Below are 21,035 nucleotides of genomic sequence, written 5' to 3'. Positions count from 1 at the left end.
CCGGGAGGCACGCGGCCGGCCCGCAGACCGGCTCCTCGGGGGCCCGGGACCCATCGCCCCCCCGCGGCGGAGGATGAGGGGGTCGGGGGCAGCCGCGCGCCCCTCGCCACCCCCACCCCGGGGCCCCGCTCTCCGCTGACTCCCGGGGGCTCCGCAGCGGCCCCTTTAAGGCCCCGCCCCGCCCCGCCGCTCCACGCCTGCGCGCGCCACCTGGCGTCCCCGGCCCGGCCGCGACGCGCGGCCCACGGGTGCGCGGGGCGCCCTTCCCGGCGCGCCTGCCCGCCGCGGCCTCGTCGCCTGAGGCCGGCCCCCGAGCGGCTCCGAGCTCCGCCACTGCCCAGCGGGCCGCCCCGCCCGCCCCGCGCCTTCCCGCGCCTTCCCGCGAGGAAGCGGCGCGAGGGGACTTCCGGTCCGGGCGGTGCTCGGGGCGGCCGTCCGGCTGGGAGCGGGGCGCCGCCGCCTTTAGTTCCGACCTCCGGGTTCCGTCTCCGGCGCCGGAGAATCGGAGTCCGCCGCGCCCATCTCCCGCGGAGGCGAGCGGGGGCGCCAGGTGCGGCCTCCAGACCCGGGCGAGGCCGCAGCCCCGGCCCCGAGAGGTGCTCGCGCGCCCGGCCCTCCCGTCTCCGGGGGACGCTGCCTCCCCCCGGGCCGCCCGGCAGGCGCGCCCGCAGCCCCCAGGCCCCGGGGTGGGCACCCGGTCGCGCGTCCCTCTCGCTCCTGGCTGCCTCCCCACCGCGCGGGGCGCTCCGGGCCGCGACGCCCGCGCTTCCCCGCCGTGAACGCGGCAGCACAGCCGCGGACGCCCGCGCGGGCCGCCGAGGTCCTGGCCACGAGCGCGCGGGGCCCGGCCAGGGCGTGGGCCGCGGGCCGGTCCGCGTTGGCGGCCGAGACTGCCCCGGCCAGGCCGCCAGGAGGGATGGGGCTGGGGTCTCCAGACCCTCTTCCCAGGGAGGCCGGAGCTCAGGGTTTCAGTGCGGGAATCCCTGCTTTGCAGACGCGCAGCCCAGACCAAGCACAGCTGCTGCCCTCACAGACTTCTCGGCCACGACAACGCGGCAAACAGAGCCCCTGGGGAGCACGTCTCTCACAGTGACTCCCCTGACTCGCCCAGCAGGCCTAGGAGTGCGGAGGAGACTGAGGCAAGACGCTCAAGGGGCCACCCCTGAGCTCTTGACCCCTGGACGGCGCTCCTGGTGGCCCATCAGGTCCCTTTCCACAGGTGCGCCCTCCCCGCGGCGGGGCCCAGTGCGGCAGCTCCCGCGCACGCTGCTGGGAAGCTTCCCTTGGAACCAGGGCCCTGGTGTCTGGGAAGTTGATACCGACCCCCCCCCCCCCCCACACACACACACACACAGCTACTGGGGGGGGCGGGGACAAGCACCTCTCCTGCCCCTCCCCTGAGGGTGTTCCCTCCCTGAACCACTCACGGAATCCTCCTCTCAGGCTCCACTTCAACGGGCGGCGGAACCTAAGCCCGCCCGTCTGCTGAAAGAATGACCCAGAGCCCGTGTGTCCTTTTGAGCCAACAAGTGCCAAGGGCTGCAGGTAGTTTTATTTCTGCCCCGTGAGACCCAAGGGGGCAGAGCCCTCACCCACCGCGCCACCCCCGCTGGCCCCCACCAGACTCAAGTCAGCGCACACACATCCACCGTGGCGGGCTCCTCCCGGGTGAAGCCGTCGCCGGAGCCCTCGTCGTCCACCAGCTCAGGCTTCCGGCAGCACATGGGGCAGAGGTGGTTGCGCACGGCAGAGGCCCGGAGCCAGACCACGAGGTTCCAGCGCTCACCGGTACCCAGGGGCCGGGCCCCGTGCAGCTGGCCGCCTCGGTGCAGGACACCCTGGCCCACCACATGCTCCACCTCCAGGGGCTTGGCCAGGGCTGAAGGCGCCTGCAGAGGGCAGGGCTGAAGCTGGGCTCTCACGGCTGCCCCAGGCCCTGCCACAGGGTCCCACACACTCACCTGGAAGTAGCCCCCGAAGTAGAGGGCGCCCCCCGTGAAGGCCTTGCCCAGGGCCACATTGAGGGTGAGCTCGGCGTTATCGTAGTGACAGCCCAGCTCACGGTCCTGGTCTGGCGCGTATTTGACCACGAAGGCACGGTGGCTGTCCAGCCGGCCCCCGCCACCGTCCGGGTAGAGCAGGGCCATCAGTGGCTGCAGGAAGCGCTCCCGCAGCGGCGTCACCAGCGGCTCATCCAGGCCCAACTCATGCAGCAGCACCTGGGAGGGGAACCCTGGGTCACGGGAACCGGTGGGGCCTCACTCTGGGTGCTTTGCCAGTGTGAAACTCAGCGTCACGATAATGCTGCCAGGATCTCATTTTACAGGCGGGACCAAGGCACGGAGGGAGCACAGCTTATCTGCAGCCCTGCAGGTACATATCCGCCGCCCCCCCACACCCGGGCCTCACCCACCCCATAGTTGTTCATGGTGTTAGGTCGCCCCTTGGGCATGTCCGACTGCTCGAAGTGCTCCAGCTCCTCCAGCAGGGCCTGGCAGAAGGACGCTGTGAACACAGGCAGCTGGTAGATGCGCTTCTCTGCTGCAGAGGGGGGGAAGGTGTGAGGCCAGGGGCCGTAAAGAGGGGCCGGGTCCAGCAGCGGGGGTTCAGTCTCCTCATGAGCGGTGTGAGCCTGCAAGTCTTTTTCCCTCTCCCCAGCCTCAGTTTCTTCATCTGTGCTCACTGCTCGGGTGGTTGTGACAATTGTCACAGAGTGTATAGAGCAAGGCAACCTATTCTCGTCCACCCTGCCCATCCCTGGAGCCTCTGGTTCAAACTGCGGTGCCCAGGTCTGCTCTCTACACTCAGATATTATCCCAAGGATAATATCCCAAGGCCAAGGGGCCAAGCTGGGACTCTGTTAATAGCCACTGAAAGCTGCACCCCAACCTGAGAGCTGCTTACAGCCTATTTCCCACGGGCATGCTGAGAGGGGCTACTTTTTCCTGCCAGGCCCTGGTAGAGGGAGACCAGCTGGGAATGGATATGTGGGCATTTCTTGGCAGATGCACCCATCATGTGCCCCCACACACTGGTCAAGTCACAGCCCAGCCCAGCCCTACCCAGACAGCCTCAATTGCTGGCGAATGGGTGGCAATGATAAGGCCCCACTGAGGCTGGGAGGGGTGTTCATTCTACATGCCCCTACCACCTCCACTCAGCACAGGCTCCAGGAGACTAGCAAACACCTTTGGGTCCCCTGCGCCCCAGACCTGTATACACATGGCCTTAGCTCTTCCTTACAGCATCTTTGCACACAGGCATCATTATTGTCTCATTTCAGATGAGGAAACCAAGGCAAAGGTTAAGGAACTGGCAATAGCTGCCTGGCCTGGGACTTCCCGGGGGTTGTAGCCCATTGGAGACCCCAGCAGAAGACCAAGGGCTGCAGGAGTATGGCCCCCAGCTCCAGGGCTTCACAGCATCAAGAAATATCACCATTGCCCACTTCTCCAGGTCTAGGCATGGGGACTGCTTCCCCCATTGCAGACCCCTGTGGGGGGGGGTGGTCCTTCCCCATCCTGTGCCAAACCCTGAACCCAGCCCACACCTGTCTCTGCATCAAGGCCGGTGGGCTCAGGCCTGACTGAAGGCCCCGAGTAACTATCTGCGGTAAGTGTGTACACGGGGCCCGTTCCTGGCAGGGTGGTCCTCCCGGCCCTTCTAGCTCCTGCTGGTTTGGTTTGGGGAGGCAGACATGGTGGGTAGAGACCCCAGTCTCCCGAGTCCTGCCAGCTCATGGGACAAAGACCTCACCTGACACAGTCTCCAGCCGTTGAAGAAGGCCCTGGAGGTTTGCACCTGGTGATGTGCTATACTCAGTCGCAGCCAGAAACTCGGGGGCCAAGGCCCCATCCTGGGGGCAGAACACACCATTTGTGGAGCAGGCAGCCCCAGGCCCGAATGCCCCTTCTACCTCCAGCCACCCGCCTCTGCCCCACACACGCTTGCTGGTACCTGCAGCGAGTGGTAGATGTCAGGCCTCGCCGGGCGGTAGGAGCTGGCGATGAGGGCTTTCCTGGCAGCTGATTCCTGCCCCAGCCGCTGCCGCCGCTGAACCTCCTGTTGCAGCTGGGGTGGCACAGGGCCTGGTTACCAGGATGGGGCCTCCCACTCCCAAGTCATGGCACAGATGAGGAAACAGACTCAGGAAGTCAGAGCAGGGCCCAGGCTGGGAGCAGATCTCCCTATACTCCTGATGCCACCAGGGCTCACTGCAGGTGCCAGGTTGGGAGCTGAAGAGGGCTCCTTCTTGAAGGGGGCCCAGTCCCCTCTGGGTTGCACCAACGTGAGCCTGGCTTGGATCAGCGCCCATCTGTGCCCATGGGGGCTGGAGGGAAATAGAGCACTGGCCAAGTGCTGTGCTCCAGAGGCTGTAGAAGTCTCCCCTGGGATGCTCCCACTGCTAACCCCTGGGTGAGAGAGGTGGGAGGGGGCTGCAGCAGCCCTGGCAGTCCCGGGTGGGCTCTCCACCTCCTGACCTGCTGTGAAACCCCAGAGCAGATGACAACCCTCCTTGAGCCCAAGTTGTTCATCTCAATATGGGGTGATGGCTGCACCTATCTGTCTCCCAGAGCAGTTCAGAGGACAAGCTCAGCAACTCGGCATTTTCCTCTTGGTCTGGGGCCAGACCCCTGGGCGCTGTGCATATGGGGGACGGGTGGGCAGATCAAGGAGCCCTTCAGGTGCCTGAGACTGCCACAGGCCTGAAGGGCTGGGAGACGCGCTCAAATGCCTGATCCAGATCTAAAGAGGCAGGGCCAGGCAGGATGTGGTGGGGGCGCGGGCGGGCGAAGTTACCTCTTCCAACAGCTGCTGGAAGTCCAGGGGGCTGACACAGCCTCTGCTGCGCAGCACCTGAGGGCAGGAAGGCCAGTGAGCACGGCTGTGTGACCCTGAGCAAGTCACTTAAAGTCTGCGGGCCTCGGCTTCGCCCCTTCAGGTGGGGGCGAGAGCCCCGACCTCAGCATGGTGCGAGGATGAGCTGCGGGGGACGCGCGCCGGGCGCCCACGTGCGGTCAGTAACCACGCGGTCAAAACCAGACCCCCCAAGCGCTTTATTTCTCGCTACGGAGACGCGACCCCGTTTACGGGGCGAAAACAGGGGCGCCGGGAAGCGGCCAGCGGCAGGGGCCACTCACCGCGCCGTAGTCGCGGCGCAGCTGCTGCTCGCCCCGGAAGCGCACGTGCAGGCCGTAGCGCGCCGAGTACAGGTTCTCGGAGCAGAAGCAGGCGCAGCGGCAGAAGCGCCGCGGGGCCCCCGCCGTCGCCATGGTGAAGGGGCGCGCGCGGCCGCCGGAGTCCGCAGCGCACTTCCGGGTACGCCCCCAGCGGGGGGGGCGGGGCAAGGGGCCGCTCTAAGTTCCCAGGCGCGGAAAAGAACGAAGACTCCCCGCCGCGGGAGGCGGGCTGCGCCTCGGCTGAGAGCGGGCGGCCCCCTTCCCCAGGCGGGGTCTCGTCGCCCCACTGTGCAGCTGGCGAGCCGCGTCGCGCCTCCGCAGGACGAGGGGCGGCAAGGACTCGGGACCCCAAGGCCGCTGACTCAACCGCCGGCTCCCTGCGCGGCCCGCGCTTCCGACGAGCCTGCGACCCCGCGGGCGCCCAGGGGCCCGGTCGGCTCCTCGCCCTCCGAGCGCCACGAACCGTCCGGTCCGTGCGTCTGGGCTTGAGTTCAGCATTTACCCCCAGCCCCTGCCTCCGGGGCTACGCCGGGGCCTGGGGACTCGCCGCGGGGCGTTCCAGGGGGCGTCTCCCGGAAGGGGCCCCGGTGACGTACTTCCGGCGACGACGCGCCCCGCCCCCAGGGCCGCGTGTGGGCGGGGCCGGGGCGCGGTCTGTCGGCGGCCACGCCCCGCGCGGCCGGTTCAGGTGCTGAAGCGCCGCGGCGGGAGCGGCGTCCCCGGCTCCCACGTGGGGTGCGCCTGTCAGAGCACGCGGTGTCCGGGGCGCGGTCCTCGTCCGCGTGCACCCCGCGTCCAGGTCTGCACAGCGGGGGAGGAAGCCGCGGTGGCAGCCCTGTTGCGGAGGGGAAGTAGGGCGCCCAGCGGGGCGAGGGGGCCCGGCCCTGCCCGAGAGCCGCCTCCTGGGCTGCGCGGGCGCGCGGGTGGGCAGGGGCGGACGCGGGCTCCGAGGCGCCAGCTCTTGCCCGGGCTGAGCCGCGGCTTCCAGGACCTGCTCTGCGGTTTGCCACCCCCCTGACCCCCGTCACGCGGACAGCTACTCTGAGCTGGGTACAGAGGGGAAACTGAGGCTCAGAGAGCTCGGTGACCTGCGCCGGGTCACTCAGCAGTAAGGGACAGTGTGCCGCCTGCCCTCCCACGTCCCTGCGCCTCTCCTTGGGGTTCTTGAGGACCCGGTTGAGGAGGGCTTTTGAGTTTCTGTTTGTGCTTGTTGGCACTTTCTTGGCGACCGCGGCCCTCTTTCTCACCGGCTTCACACTGTGCACCTGCACACGCGGGTTCACACTCACGGCATGCATGGTCACTCTGACACAGTGGCATGACTCACTGGTGCAGACCGTGGACTCAGCACACCCCTACATACTCACGTCCTAACACACTCAATCACACGTGCTCACACACTCTCACCACACAGCACTCGGCCACACACCCGATATCCCATGCTCACACTCATGCACACCTCACGTGTGCTCACCCACACCCACTCACCCATAGTCACACATGCCCACACAGGCTGCAAGGCCCTGCCTTCCTGTCTTCTCCATGGGCAGAGGTGGGCCCACCTGCTGCTCCTAAGGATGCCCCAAGGCGCCCGGAGACAGATGGTAGTCCTGTGACACAGTGCTGAGCCTCCTCCCGAGCATCTCCATCCATGCAGTCGGAGGGCCCAGACTCTGGCCAACAAAGTCTCTCTGCCCCTTGCCAGCACCTTGGGAGGAGAGGCCCCTTGCTCTCTGGGAAAAACCTACACCAGCAGTCTCATGGCTTTTCACACTGGTTGGACAGGCAAGACTCTCCTGAGTGGGCTAATGGGTGTGTCTTAGTGTATATGTCTGTGTCTGAGTGCACATCTGAATGCCTGTGTGAGCATGTGAGTACATGCCTGAACACGTCTGAGCATGTAAGTACGCATTTCTGTTTAAGTGTGTGTGTCCATAAGATTTGCATGTGAGCCTGAGTTCTGAGTGATAGATGAGGTCCCTGCCTTCTGAAGTTTGTCAAGGGGGGTGGGTGGGAGTGAGCAAGGAAATAAATACACAATCAAGTTATTTTCATTCAATTGCAGGTGTGAGGAAGACAAACTGGGTGATGGGATGGTGAGTGCCTGGAGATGGCCTCTTTAAACGGGGTGGCCAGGGAAGGCCTCCTTTAGAGTGACATTTCAACTAAGCTCTAAACACTGTAGCCAGACATGGCAGGAGAAGGATCTAGACAGGGAACTGGATGTGCAAAGGCCCTGTGGTGGCTGAACTTAATGAGCACCAGGAACACACAGCAATCAAGGTGAGTCCCAGGGAAGGCCAGGGTGGTGAAGGGGGGCCAAATCATTCAAATCATAGGAGGCCACAGTTAACATTTTAATTTTACTCTACATGCAGTAAGGAAGATGTTTAATCCTCACAAGAAACCCTAGAAGTAGGAACTAACCCCATTTTACAGTTGTGGAAAATGAGGATCATAGAGGTCAAATGACATACCCAGGGTAACACAACTCATATGAGGTGGAGTCTGGACTAGCACCACATGTGACATGCAATAGGTCCCCACCAGCTTGCTGTGTGCTCCTCAGGCATGAAGCCTGAGAATGACAGCAGGGGACCAGCTTCCCCCCAAGGACCCCAGGTCTCTCACCAGCAAGAGACAATATGATTTTGTTCTCCTTCATTATAGTGTTGCGATTTGAGCTCTTTTGCCTTCCCATATAAACCTTAGAATCAATTTGTTCATATTCATAAGATAACTCACTGGGATTTTGATTGGGATCACACTGAATTGGGAAAAATTGACATCCTGAAAATATCAAGTCTCCCATGATAGGGGCATGGAATTTCTATTTATTTCGTTTTTTGATTTCTTTCATCAGAGGTTTGTAGTTTGCCCCATATAGATCTTCCACATATTTTGTTACATTTATACCTACATATTTCAGGTTTAGGACTGCTATTGTAAATGCTATTGTGTTTTATTTTTTAAAAAATATTTATTTGGAGCCTCCCCGGTGGCGCAGTGGTTGAGCGCTGGGTTGCGAAGCTGCCCGCAGCCTCTGCAGCGCCGGTTCGCTCCCTGGTTCCCTCAGGGTCCCACATGGCGCAGACCTCTCCTGCTGCCCGCTGCTCCCCCCAGCAGTGTACTTAGTCAGTCTGCCTGCTCTGCTCTCCGCTCTGATTCTGGTGAATTCTCTCACCCTCCCGCGCTTCTGACTGTACCCAGTGCTTGTATAAATAAATTAATTAATTAAAAAAAAAGAATAAGGAGGAAAAAATAGCTAAATTAAAAAAATATTTATTTTTATTTATTTATGCACACAAAGAGAGGGGTATGCCATTGGTGTTGGGGGGGTGGTGGTGGTGAGAGGATTCACCAGAGACAGAATAGGGAGCAGAACAGGCGGATCTACTGAAATACACTCTTGAGGGGAGCAGTGGGCGAGACAGGAGAGGTCTGCTGCACTATGTGGTTCAGCTCCCTGGCTGGGGATAGAGTTTATGCTGCAGTGGCTGGTGATCCCTTAATAGATTTTAACCCCTGCGCCACCAGGGAGGCCCCTGTGTCTTTTACTTTAAATTCCATGCATTCATTGCTGGTCTGTTTCTTCTTCTTGCTGTATTTACTGCTCTGTCTCCATTTCATTCCAAGCCTGGATCCCTATCGTGTGGCTGCTTGTCTTTGGGGGCTACTTGTCTTCCATCCATGTCTGGGGAAAGTAGTCTATATCCCAGAACTGCCAGAAAAAGTTCTGAGCACCCTCAGATCAATAACTGTAGTTGAAGAGACGGACCTGATGCTTCCTTTCTTTAAAAACAAACAAACAAAAAAACCCAGCTGTATGGAGATATATTGAGATCCATCCATTAAAAGTAAAATTTGACAGTCTTGAATACATCCACAGAGTTGGGTATCAGTCATCAGTTAATTTTCAGAACATTTTCATCATCCAAAAAGAAATTGTACCATTAAGAGTCATCCGCACAATGGTTCAGGCTTAACTGAGCCAGGGTCTATGACTTAGCTGGGTGTGGGGACACCCCACTTGACTCATGTGGCTGCTACGCTCTGGGGGGATGAGAGGAAAGGATGCTGGGAAGGCAGCCACAGGGTGTGCCCCTTACACGTGACGGTCCCCTGACATATGTCTCATGTCGCCACTTGCCTCCCTGTCTATCCAAGCAACACGAGGTACCATGCAGAAGAGGCACAGTAGCCAGGATTTGGGTGGCCCATCGTTGTAGGAGAGGACAGCTATGCAGAGGCATAGAGGTCAAGAGAGAGAAACTGGAGAACTTGTGAACTTAACTGAAGTCAAGGTGCATGTGGAGATAAGGCACGTGGTAAGCTCACATTTGCAAAGTGTGTATGTGTGTGTGTGTGTGTGTGTGTGTCTGCCCCACTATTAGGTACATAAAGGTTCAGCGTCATCCCATCTTTCCTAAAAAGAATCCATGCACTGAAAGTTTACCGTATGCTCTCTTTTATTTATTTATTTTATAGAGGCATGTTTTATTTATTTGTTTGTTTTGTTTATACATGCATTGGGTACAGTCAGAAGCACGGGGGGGGGGGGGTGAGAGAATTCACCAGAGCCAGAGCGGGGAGCAGAGCAGGCAGAAGGACCGAAGGACACTGCTGAGGGGAGCAGCGAGCGGCAGGAGAGGTCTGCACGCCATGCGGGACCCTCCTCTGGTGGCCGGGGAGCAACCAGGGATCGAACCAGTGCCGCAGAGGCCACGGGCAGCTTCGCAACCCAGCGCTCAACCGCTGCGCCACTGGGGAGGCCCAAGTTTACCATATGCTCTCACCTTCACAGCACCAGGATGTAACAGGTATCTTTATTACTCCCAATTCTCTGATGAGAAAATAGGCTCAGAGAGGCAAAGTCACCTTCCCAAGGTTGCCCAGCTTGGTTTTGGACCCAGCTGAGGATACCCACCCAAGGCAACTGGAAATACAGGCACATGTTTGCTTCTGCGTTTGCACAGGTAGTAGGTGTACTTCAGCTTTATTCTGGAGGTCACTCTACACCTTTATATAACATTCATGTCTGCAGAATAGATTCTTTTTTCCCTGCTACAGGATATTCTGTTGAATGATGCTCTGTAGTTATTCGGCCAGTTCCCTATGGAAAGGTATTTAGGTTATTTCCAGACTTTTTGCTACTATATTAGCTGTCTGCAAACTGGTATCTTTGCTCCCTCTACAAATCTATCCATAGAAGAAATTCCTACTGGGCCATCAGACAAAAGTGTGCTATAAATTCTCAACGTTTTCAAGTTCCCCTGGAAGCAGGCTGCTCTCCCACTCAAGAAGCAGAAGCTGTTTTGGATTCGGAGCAGGCAGGCTCTGATGGCTAGAGGGAGACCTCGCCCCACCCCCTGCCTCTCCGGGCCTGGAGCCAGCTCTCCCAGATCGGCCCGGGCTCAGCCGTCCTGGATCCCTTCTGCTCTTCAGATGGCCACGAGCCAGCCCGCCCCGGGCCTTTCCTCTTGTGCTTCCCATTGCCCGGGTGGGGTGCGAGGCCCGAGACATCACCAGGGCTTCCTCCTCGGCTCTCCCCGCAGAGCAGCCCCCGGCACCCTCTGATTTCACGCGGCATTAGTTCCTTCTCAGCCATTAACACTCCCAGAAACTCTCTTTTCTTGTCCTTACTCCTTGATCGCTGGTCTCCCCCGCTGCACAAAAGCCAGTTTTGGGTCTTCTCCCGCACACAGCAGGCAGCGCCCCCACTCACCCCTCGGTCCGCCCGGCGGCTGCCCGCCCCCGCCCCTGCTCCGTTTACCTCCATGCGGTGCCGTCCCCCCCAGCAGCCCCCTGGATTGTGGATTTACTTGTTGGGTGTCTGGCCGCCTCCTCACTAGCAGGCGGCTCCTGCGGGCACGTGCAGCTCCCCGCGGCCGCCCCCGCGAGGCCGCCCCGGGGCCGGCAGCCCGGGAGGAGGGGGGGGAGCGCGCCCCGGGGCCGGCAGGTGGCCCTGCCGGGGAGAGAGGGGCGCTCGGGGAAGGTGAGGTCGTTTCCCTGCCCTCGGGAGGGAGCTGGGGTACGCAGGCCCCGGGGGCGCACGGGGGGGCGGGGCTCGCGGGTGGGCGGGGCTGCGGCGCGGGCCCCTCCCCGGCCCCGCCCCGGCCCGGCCCCGCCCCGCCCCCGTCAGCTGGCCCCGGAGCCCGCCGCGCCGGCTCCGACCTTGCAGCGGCGCAGCCGGGGCGGGAGGCGGGAGGGGCGGCGGGAGGGCTGGAGCGAGCGCGGCGCCGGGCGCGGTCTCCAATGAGCAGCGCGGAACCTGCGCCCCAGACGACCCGAGCCCGCTGCGCCCCCTCCCCGCGGCTCACCTGGTGCCAGGTAAGGTAACAGGTAAAAACGCGGCGCTCGGAACCTTCCACCCGGCTTCTTCCCAGGCCGGGTGCCAAGCTGGGCACAGGCTGGGGCCGCCAGGGGATGAGTAGGCATCTCAGTGGAGGGTGGGAGCCTTCCCGTCTCCGCCCCTGCACCCCAGCGCCCCCAGACGCAGGTCCCAGCCCCCCTTCTCTGCCGCATCCTCTCCACACCAACTGAGCCAGTGTTGCATTTTTTTTTAACACCTCAGGTGCCGCCACCTCCTGGGAAATGGTGGGGGTGCCTTTGGGGGGATCCTGGGAAGGCTGTCTCCCCCGCAGTATCATAGAGGCGCGTCTTCTGAGAGCGCCCCACCCCCATAGCGGGCCTTCCCACGGGTCTGGAGCGCCCTGGCTGTGGCAGAAGCCTGGGAGCCGGGCTGGGCCTGCCGACCTTGGCAGAGCAGTCCCCTCTGTCTCCCTGGCTGGCCAGTGGGCAGTTCCGACCCAAACATCCACCCTGGCGGCTAGGCCTGTGGGCTCCCACTGGCCCCTCCTTATTCCTGGGCCTCTGATAAAATAGGGTGCTCCCACCCCAGACCTGATGTAAAGAGTGCTGTAGCTGGTCTGACAGGATTTCTTGCCCCCTGGAGACACTCTGGCCTCTGTTCAGGTACCAGGTGACAAGACCTGACCTGTCCGGAGCCGGGGCAGCTCCCCAGTTTGCCTTGCCTAGAGCCACGAGTTACCTGAAACAACTTTCACAAGTTCCGGAGAGATGGCCGGTCCCAGCGTGGGACATGGTGGGTTCAGCCAGGGGGAAGACAGGGCGGACCCATGTGGACCTGGCCTGGTCTGGCCCTTCACCCGGGGACACCCCCACAGAACTGGCCGGGGTCAACCGTGTTTGCTAAGCAGTGAGCGAGCCTTCCCACTACGCGGCCGGGACTGCTCTGGTGCGAGTTCCCCAAGTTAGGGGTGATCTGAGCTGCCACCTGTGCTTCAGGACCTTTGTCTTGCGTTCCCTAAGCCGCCCCAGAGCAAAGTGTCGAGTTTGGGTTTCAGTCCTGCCTTGTGTCCTCTGTGTTGTCACTCCCCAGCCTGTTTCCCACCTGTCACAGGGGCATGGTCACCGCCTGGCGCTCCCACCCCCGTGGGAGGGGCCACTCAGCACCTTGTTAGCACTCAGTGCCGCCCTGTCAGCGTGGCTGCGGTGACCGTAGTAACCGTGATGGATTCTGTCCTGGCTGTTCCAGACCCCCCTTTCGTGCAGCAACGGCTGCCTCTACCTCTGCTTCTAGGAAGGAAAGCCTTTCACAGCCCCCCTGAGCCCCAGGGACGAGGTCACTTGCTAATCCTGGGCTTATCCTTAGCCTTTGGGGTCAAGGCCAGTGCCCCTGTCTTCCTGGGCTATGTCAGGCCCTGGGCAGTGCCTGCTCTGGCCTCTGGCCACCACCTTGTCCTTGTCCCTTGGGCCACACGCGTCACCCACGTGCCCACGATTTGCCCTCCAGCTCCACCTGGCTGAGCCTGGCCGCATCCTCTAGATCTGGCTTGTGGAGACCGAGACGAGCTCTCTGGTCCCCATCCTCCCCTGCTCGCTGTCTTGGCTGGTGGTCTTGTTCCCTCTCCACCCTGCTGCTCAGTCACTTGAAATAAAACAGAGTAGCCTGTCCCCAGCGAGGACTGTAACCCGACCCGAGTTGGACTCTGCTCCATCAGAGCCTCAAGTAAAAGGACTCAGCGCTTGGGAGCTGGGACTTCTTCACTGCCCCAGCTTACTGGGCGACCCTAGGCGGGGCACTCTCCCATCTATAAAATGTGGTTCAGATGGTTTGCATGGCTGGGGTGCGAGACTGTTTACTCCGGTGAAGACAGACAGCTGGGGATCCCAGGTGGGTAGCTGGCAAATGAGGTTGACGTTACCCGAAGCAAAGCAGAGGGGTGTCAGGAAGGAACTCCACCAGTGAATGGGAGTGGGGGCAGGGAGAACCAGCCAAGCCCCTAGCTGTAGTCCAGTCTCCTGTCCCATTCTGAACCCCAGTTCCTTTCTGGAGGCCAAGGGAGCCGTGTGCCGCCCCACAGAGGTGAGAAAAGCCAAGGAGGCTGGCAGGGCCTGGGTAGCAGAAAGTGGCTTGGCCAGGAGGCCAGCGTGGGTCAGGCCAAGAGCATCCCTCCCTGGGCTGCTCTGCCTCTGGCTCACCCACTTGCTGGCTCCCTGAAGCCTCTGCATTGCAGCAGCAGGAGGCTGCATGGCAGCCCTGCCTGCTGGGCCAGAGCAAGGGCCTGGGCAGGGGGTGTGTGACTGCCTGTGCCTACCCTCCCTCCTCTGCCCTTAAACCTATGAGCCCTGCTTCCCTTTAGGGGCCAGCTGTTATGGGGGTGACTGTCTCTCTGGGGCTGACTTGAGGCAGGGCTAGAGTGGAGGCGACCCCAGGCTTGGGGATCATGGAGTCCCTGGGTCCTCTCTGCATCTCAGCTCCCTCCCTCCCTCCCTCCCTCTTCAGCCCCATTCAGCGTCTTGCCTGCCCCTGGAGAAGCTGTTTTAAAGGCTTAGGGCTTTGCAGCCAAGAGAACAGACTTTGGATCTCAGTGGCCTGGATTCACATCCCAGCTCTGTGACTGCCTGTGTGACCTGGGGCAGGTCACTTAACCTTTTTGTGCTTCAGTTTCTCAACTGTAAAATGGGGACAATGATAGACCGACCTCGCGGGAGTCTTGTGAGGATGGACTCGTGTTGCCACCTGGAGCGGCACCCGCAGCTTCTTCTGCCAGCTGCTGCTACTCCCCCCTCCCGGTTGGTGTGACAGTGTTGTCGTCATCTCTGCTGCTTGGCTGAGCCCTCTCTGACATAAACTTTGTTTTGCTTAAGCGAACCTTCCCGTGGGCACTGCCCAACTCCCTGTTGGCACTTGCTATACTGGCAAGGACTTTAGCTTAACAGTGTGGAGCCCAGATTCTGGAACCAGACCGTCCTGGATTCAGGTCCCAGCCCTGCTACTCAGCAGCTGTGTGATTTTGGGCAAGTTATTAGCTCCTCTGGGCCTCAGTTTTCCATCTGCTAAATGGGGGTGACACTAAGCCAGCATATGGTGTGTATAAAGGGCAGGGCTTTTAGGAAGGACTGTGCTAAATAACTAATTATTGGGCGCTTGCTGTGTGCCAGGTATGAAGTGAAGAGGTTGGAAGTCAGGTGCTAGGATCCAAGTCCGGCTTGGGCCTTTGTGAATGGAGTGATACGGCCGTGCTTTTTGCCTCTCTGTGCCTCATTTTCCTGAACTGTAAGTGGGACTGGAAACATCAGCCTCATGGGGTCCTGGGGGGCTCCTATCACTTCAGAACGTAGGTCATTTACCCAGAATTATGGGGGAGAATTATGGGTCGCTTAGGTTGGCTCCCCCTTGCCAGCCCTGACTGTGTCAAGCCTCCTGGTGCCGCACACATCTTCCCTCCACTAGGGGGCGCCAGAGGTTTGCCCGTTTTGTAGTCAGGACGGTGAAGCCACCAGAGGCTGCCGCACCTGATGTGGGTCTAGGGGTCAGGCTGCCAGGCACACCCCAGCCCGGACCCAGCTGCTCCCTGCTCCCAGCCTCAGCCACCTTCTCCACTGGCCCACGGAGAGAAGAACCCAGCTCTCCCTCACTGTGTGTTTCTGCTTCTGCCCACATAGGTGCTTTGCCCTGTCACCGCAGCGCTTTCTCCCAGAGGGGTGGCAGGTTTGCCCCAGCCCAGCAGTTCCCCCCTATCAGCAGGGTACCCGGAGTTAGACTCAGTTCTTACACTGCTTACCTGAGATAGCATCGACCCCACAGATGAGGGCTTAGGCCAGGAGACGGCCCCCCATTTCAGACTCTAGCTGCAAGTTGTGGGTCTTCAGGTTACCCACAACTTCTGTCCAACTTGGCAGCTTCCCACCACACCCTGCTCACATTCCGGTAATTTGCTAGCAGGACTCACAGAACTCCCGGCCACACATACGGACATGACAGTTTATTTCAGGATGTGTGTGGCAAAGGATCCAGGTGAAGAGACACACAGGTATGGTCTGGGAGGGGGAGCGGCACCCTCATGGTGTGGGTGTGCTCCCCAGCCCAGACAATCTCCAAACCCTGTACTATCGGGATTTTCTGGAGGCTTCTTCGTGTGGGTGTGATTGATCATTAACTCCATCTCTACCAGAGTCACCTCATTAGAACAAAGACACTCCTGTTACCCAGAAACTGCATGGGTACTACGAGCCCTGTGTTGGAACCAGAGTCAGAGACCAAGTATTAGAAAATAAAAGACACACCAGTGCTCTCATCACGTAGGAAAGTGAAAGGTTCTAGGCGTTCTGTCAGGACAGGGCGCAGAGGCCTATGTGTATGTAATTTATTGTAAATCTCCATATCACAGTGCTTTGCACAGAATAGACATCAAGCTCCAGAAGGGTCTTGGGCTGGGGGTGAGCGCCAACCTGGACTGGAGGAGGAGATTCTGAAGAGTTCTAAGAAGATGTGAAAGTCCTTGAGTTGCTGTAGGGCCTGCAGCCACCCCCACACCCTTCAAATCCTCTCTTGGTCTGAGAGGGTAAAGGTTTATTTGGGAAGACCGAAAGCCTGATTTGAGGTGGGAGGTGACTAAATATTTATTAATCACTCGCTGTTTTTAGTGATAACGATTAGCAGCAATAATTACATGCCCAGAACTGACGTGCGGGCGTGGAGCCTCACGCTAACACTTTCCAAAGGAGGAGGCTGGTCCAGAGGAATTAGTAGTGGCCATGGGGTGGTAAAGACAGAGACCCCGATGGCCCTCTCCACTCACCTCAGCTTCTTCTGCAGCATCCTCCAGACCCCCACTCCCTCACCTCTGGCCTGGTAGGGCCTCCTGGCCTCCCTCCTGCCTCAGGGTTCTGGCATTTCCCCAGAGAGCCACATGGAGGAGTCTTCCACCCCTTTCAAGTCTTGCTCAAGTATTAACCTTCCCAGTGAGGTGTTTCCTGGTACCCCTGTTTGAAATCGCCTTCCCTCCCACATCTCTCCCCCATCCATGTTACACCGTTTACTGACTAGGAGGCTCTCCATAGTCTTTAATCAGTGGAAGCCTCACAACACCCCGTGCAATCTGCGCTCTCGTTACTGCCATTTTACAGATGAGGAAACAGGTCTGGAGAGGGCAAGTGACTCACTCAGGGTCACACAGCCGGCAAGGAGCAAACCTGAACCCCTCACCCTGATGCTTACTGTTGCCCCTGCAGGTCTGGCCTCGCCCGGCAGACAATGGCCTTGCCCCCGTGAGCTAGAGCCTGCCCCTCGGCACCTGCCCACCTCCAGCCTGCAGGATGCGGCTGTGGAAGGCCGTGGTGGTGACGCTGGCCTTCATGAGTGTGGACATCGGTGTGACCACAGCCATCTACGTCCTTAGCCACCGGGACCGCAGCCTGCTGGAGGACATCCGCCACTTCAACGTCTTTGACTCGGTGCTGGACCTCTGGGCCGCCTGCCTGTACCGCAGCTGCCTGCTGCTGGGCGCCACCATCGGCGTGGCCAAGAACAGTGCCCTGGGGCCCCGGCGGCTGCGGGCCTCGTGGACAGTCATTGCCCTCGTGTGCCTCTTCGTGGGCATCTACGCCATGGTCAAGCTGCTGCTCTTCTCCGAGGTGCGCAAGCCAGTCCGGGACCCGTGGTTCTGGGCCCTCTTCGTGTGGACCTACATCTCGCTCACCGCCTCCTTCCTGCTCTGGTGGCTGCTGTCCACCGTGCGGCCGGGCGCCAAGGCCCTTGAGCGGGGCACAGGTGCCGAGGCTGAGGCTTTCCCTGCCGAGGGCCAGCACCCACCCGAGCAGGCCTCGGGGGCCACACTGCAGAAGCTGCTGTCCTACACCAAGCCCGACGGGGCCTTCCTCGTGGCTGCCTCCTTCTTCCTCATCGTGGCGGCTCTGGGTGAGTGAGGCCCTCGGGGTCCAGCGGGACCCAGGAAGGGGTATATCCACCTCTTACCTCCTGTGTTTTTAACATTTTACTTACATGGCCCAAACCTCAAGTGACTACAAATGCATAAATATTGAGAGTTACACTCCTAATTCTGCCCCTGACTTTCCTCATCCCTCAGGGTTAACTTCAGGAAAGTGTTCTAGAAACTTCCAAGTGGGCCCAGAATCACCTTTACTGACTTTTTTGTGTATTCTTCCAGTGTTTCCTTACCCAGCTAGAGCAGATAAGAACACATTGCTCCCCTTATCTCTAATGTTCTATCTTGTGCCTCACTTTTTTCACTTAACAATTAATCTGCAGTTTTCCTAACCAACACATCGTTTTATTTGGCTGCATAGTATTCCACCACAGACTGTCTAGTCTGTGTCCTGCTGGACTCATGGGCCCTTCTGATTCTTTTTCTTTTACAACAAGTAACCTCAGTCACATACAATTCCTGCAAATGTGGGTCAATTCCTGGGGGTGGGATCGCTAGGTCAAAGCATTCTTTATCATGAAACAGAATAGACTACACACCCCCAGTGTATGTGGTCTGGTTAGGTCACGTATCGTTCATGGAGTTTTTACATTTGCTATGTGTGCCTGTGCACGCTTGTCCTGGTTTATGATACAGAATGTACGTGTGGCTGATCCCAGCAGTGCGAAAGCACCAATCCACAAGTCAGCAGCTTGAAAGCATAAATCCCAGCCTGGGCGCCTCAGCTGACTGTGTGACTGTGAGCTGGTTCCTGAACCTTTCTGAGTCTCCCTTCCCTCCTCTGTGAAAGGGAAGCATTAGTGTTGTGATTTCGTGGTGCTGAATAGAAGCAGAAGCACAGGCACAGAACTTGATTCATCACGTAAGGCTGCAGGAATATTGGCTAGTGTGAGATGTTACATCTTGAAGTCATGGGGACAGAGTCCGGGAGTGGCCACCAAGCCAGAGAATTCTCCACGAGGACAGGCAGACCCCGAGCCGCCCTGATTTTGGGGGCCCTTTCCTCCTGCCCACCCTCCGCCCCCTCGGTCCAGCCCCTCTCTGAGTCTCAGTCTCCTCAGCTGTACATGGGCATAATGACCTTTCCCTTCACACTGGGCTCCGGAGGGTCAGTGGGTTCATCTGAGGAAGACGCCTCAGGCAGCTCCTGGTGCTCAGAAAGGAGCTCCTGGTAAATATTGGTGGCTGTGTGGATTGCTGTTTCTCCTACTTCTGCGTAAGTCCCAGATGTCCCCTCCTTAGAGAAGCCATCTCAGGTTCTACTGATCTGACCCTCAACTTGTGCCCTCAATGCTAGCCTTGATGACATTAAATCTTTAGGTCAACTCTCCTGCCTCCCCTGCCAGACTGAGCCTTTTGGAGACAGGAGCTGGGTCAGACTCACCTTGATACAGAGGTGGGCTGGCTGGCTGGCTGGCTGGGCGGGTAGGTGGATGGGTGGGTGGGTAAATGAATGAATGGATGGATGGATGGGTTCATGAACGAATGGATGAATGGATGAATGGAGAGATGGATGAATGAACAAGCAATCTTATTGCCTGTGTGAGCAGATATCACCCCACCACCCTGTGTCCCCCTCTTGCTTGTCCTGCTGTCGCTGGCATGTGCACAGGAAATGTGGCTGCCTATAATCCAGCTGAGCAGCTTGTTCCAGCCTGCAGGATTGTGTCAGGTTCAAGCTTCAGACCCCCGACTTCACTGAGAATTCAGTGACTTTACTGAACCTGAGCCGGCTCTCCATCTTGAAATGGGGACTCCATTGGGCCACCAAGAAAATTAAATGAGGTAAAGCAGTGTCTGGCACCAGTAAACACCATAAAAATTAGGTTCTGTGATTATTGATAATAGTTTTCCATCAATAAGCATTCAGTAAGACTCAGCTTTTTCTGAATCCTCATAGTCTGAAAGAAAATGGCCATTGGGGAGAAAGATTAGTTTCAGTGTTCAATATCTTCTATTAAATGGGATTTTTATTTTTATTTTTATTTAAACATTTTTTTTATTTTTTATTTTTTTAAGAGGCATGTATTTTTATTTATTTATGATTTTTATTTACTTGTTTGTTTTGTTTATACATGCACTGGGTACAGTCAGAAGCGCGGGAGGGTGAGAGAATTCACCAGAGCCAGAGCGGGGAGCAGAGCAGGCAGAAGGACTGAAGGATACTGCTGAGGGGAGCAGCGGGCGGCAGGAGAGGTCTGCGCGCCGTGTGGGACCCTCCTCTGGTGGCCTGGGAGCAACCGGGGATCGAACCGGCGCCACAGAGGCCGCGGGCAGCTTCGCAACCCAGTGCTCAACCGCTGCGCCACCGGGGAGGCCCTTAAATGGGATTTTTAAACCTGGATTTCATAGCAGCCCAACTATATGAATTTGGGAAAGTGCTTAATGTCTCTGAACCTCAAGTTTCCTCATCTGTAAAATGTGAACAATAGTAATGCCACACTTAGAGAATTGTTGGGGGGCATTCGAGACCCAAAAGAGATGAGGGAACAGATATCCAGGATAATAGCACTCTAGGTAGAAGAAACAGCCTGTGCAAAGGCCCTGAGGCAGGAAGATGCCGGGTTGGTAAAGAAATTGCCAAGAGGCCAGTGAGACTGGAGTGGGTGAGTGGGGGGTGGGGGAAGTAGAAAAGCAGGCAGGTCAGATGAGGCCACGCAGGCTGCCATCAGCTACTGTACAGACTTTAACTCTGGGTGGGACGGGAGCCAGGGACTGTTCCGAGCTGGAGGTTGCCCAGGTCTGACTTCAGCTTCCTGGGCCCTGCAGTCTGCCACTGGGAGAAGGGGGCCAGCGAGGAGGGCCAGGAGTTGACTGCTCAGATCATCCAGGCAAGATTGGCGACCTGGACCTGGGTGGGGGCAGAAGCAAAAGTGGTCAGATTCTGGAAATGCTGGCGTCTCAGGACTGGCTGGCTGTTGGTGTCCCACGTGGTTCTTGTGCAGCTTCAATGGGGTTTGCAAATGTGGAGACGGCGCTGGCACGCCAGGCTCGGCACACCTCTGCTACTGTGTGCTGCCATCAAATGCTGGTGTTGCTCACCAAGGCCCTTATCATCCTTGTGGGTAAACTGAGGTACAACTTCAGCTAGGGTGGGGGTCCTAAGCCTTAGCTGCAGATCCAAGGTAGTGGAAGCTGGGGACCAAGTCCCCTGCACTGACCCCCGGTGCTCCTGGTGCCTAGGCCAGCAGAGGGCGCCAGAACCCTACCCGGCTGAACCACCCGTGAAGGGCTGACCTGGCTGGTTTCAGTTACTGACTTATTGAGCGCCTACTGTATGCTGAACACTGAGCCAGGTGGTGGAAAGAGCTACAGTGAAAACCAGGGGCATGGCCTGGTCTGCCAAATTCCATTTCATGTTCATTTCCATAAAATGAGAGTCGGCATCCCAGATTATTGGACAAGACGGGGCAGGGTTTGAGTCCTGGCCCTCCCTCTCACCTGCTGTGTCACCTCAGACAAATTACGCAGCCTCTCTGAGTCTCCCCTACCATCTCTGTGAAATGGGGGTGACATCCCCTCTCCCCGCCCCTACCTGGGATTGTAGTAAAGAGACTGTAGTGAAGAGAGGAGAAATCATCTGGCAAACTGTAAAGTGCCC

General features: G+C 58.8%; 2 protein-coding genes and 1 long non-coding RNA gene across 7 annotated transcripts in view; 2 read left to right on the top strand and 1 right to left on the bottom strand.

Moving 5' to 3' along the window:
- The first annotated feature begins 900 nt into the window (after positions 1 to 900).
- Positions 901 to 5,131, top strand: LOC119245041 (uncharacterized). The gene is made up of 3 exons (XR_008551899.1): positions 901 to 1,219; positions 1,444 to 2,373; positions 3,284 to 5,131. It is a non-coding gene; the product is annotated as an uncharacterized LOC119245041 (long non-coding RNA).
- Positions 1,518 to 5,274, bottom strand: OGFOD2 (2-oxoglutarate and iron dependent oxygenase domain containing 2). The gene is made up of 7 exons (XM_037511263.1): positions 5,142 to 5,274; positions 4,801 to 4,857; positions 3,958 to 4,071; positions 3,757 to 3,856; positions 2,414 to 2,541; positions 1,962 to 2,219; positions 1,518 to 1,889 (listed from the first exon to the last, which is right to left on the bottom strand). The coding sequence occupies exons 1-7, from the start codon at positions 5,271 to 5,273 to the stop codon at positions 1,626 to 1,628; spliced, it is 1,053 nt and encodes a 350-aa protein (XP_037367160.1). The 5' UTR covers position 5,274; the 3' UTR covers positions 1,518 to 1,625.
- An 872-nt stretch (positions 5,275 to 6,146) lies between these two features.
- ABCB9 (ATP binding cassette subfamily B member 9) overlaps positions 6,147 to 21,035 on the top strand; it is a 29,993-nt gene continuing 15,104 nt past the window's right edge. The window contains exons 1-5 of one of the 5 annotated variants that reach the window (XM_037511259.2): positions 6,147 to 6,992; positions 7,246 to 7,276; positions 7,366 to 7,463; positions 9,348 to 9,508; positions 16,722 to 17,406. In XM_037511259.2, the coding sequence (XP_037367156.1) occupies positions 16,806 to 17,406 (601 nt within the window). In that variant the 5' untranslated portion in view covers positions 6,147 to 6,992; positions 7,246 to 7,276; positions 7,366 to 7,463; positions 9,348 to 9,508; positions 16,722 to 16,805. Of the gene's footprint in view, positions 7,464 to 9,347; positions 9,509 to 11,457; positions 11,511 to 11,655; positions 14,764 to 16,721; positions 17,407 to 21,035 lie in introns of those variants that run through there. The other 4 variants (XM_054695395.1, XM_037511260.2, XM_037511262.2 and 1 more) reach the window with 4 other exon arrangements.

This window comes from Talpa occidentalis, unplaced genomic scaffold (assembly GCF_014898055.3).
Source record: "Talpa occidentalis isolate TD23 unplaced genomic scaffold, MPIMG_talOcc4v2.1 talOcc4.14, whole genome shotgun sequence".
NCBI classification, from domain to species: domain Eukaryota; kingdom Metazoa; phylum Chordata; class Mammalia; order Eulipotyphla; family Talpidae; genus Talpa; species Talpa occidentalis.
This window is presented reverse-complemented; position numbering and strand designations above follow the sequence as displayed.

Bases quoted from the DNA above. Each gene is read 5' to 3' on its own strand.
- OGFOD2 (XM_037511263.1), bottom strand. From the start codon at position 5,273: ATGGCGACGGCGGGGGCCCCGCGGCGCTTCTGCCGCTGCGCCTGCTTC. The intron at 4,072-4,800 runs GTAACTTCGCCC...GTGCCACCCCAG, and splicing joins TCCAGCAGCTGTTGGAAGAG to CTGCAACAGGAGGTTCAGCG. The intron at 2,220-2,413 runs GTGGGTGAGGCC...TTCCCCTCCCAG, and splicing joins ACACCATGAACAACTATGGG to GTGCTGCTGCATGAGTTGGG.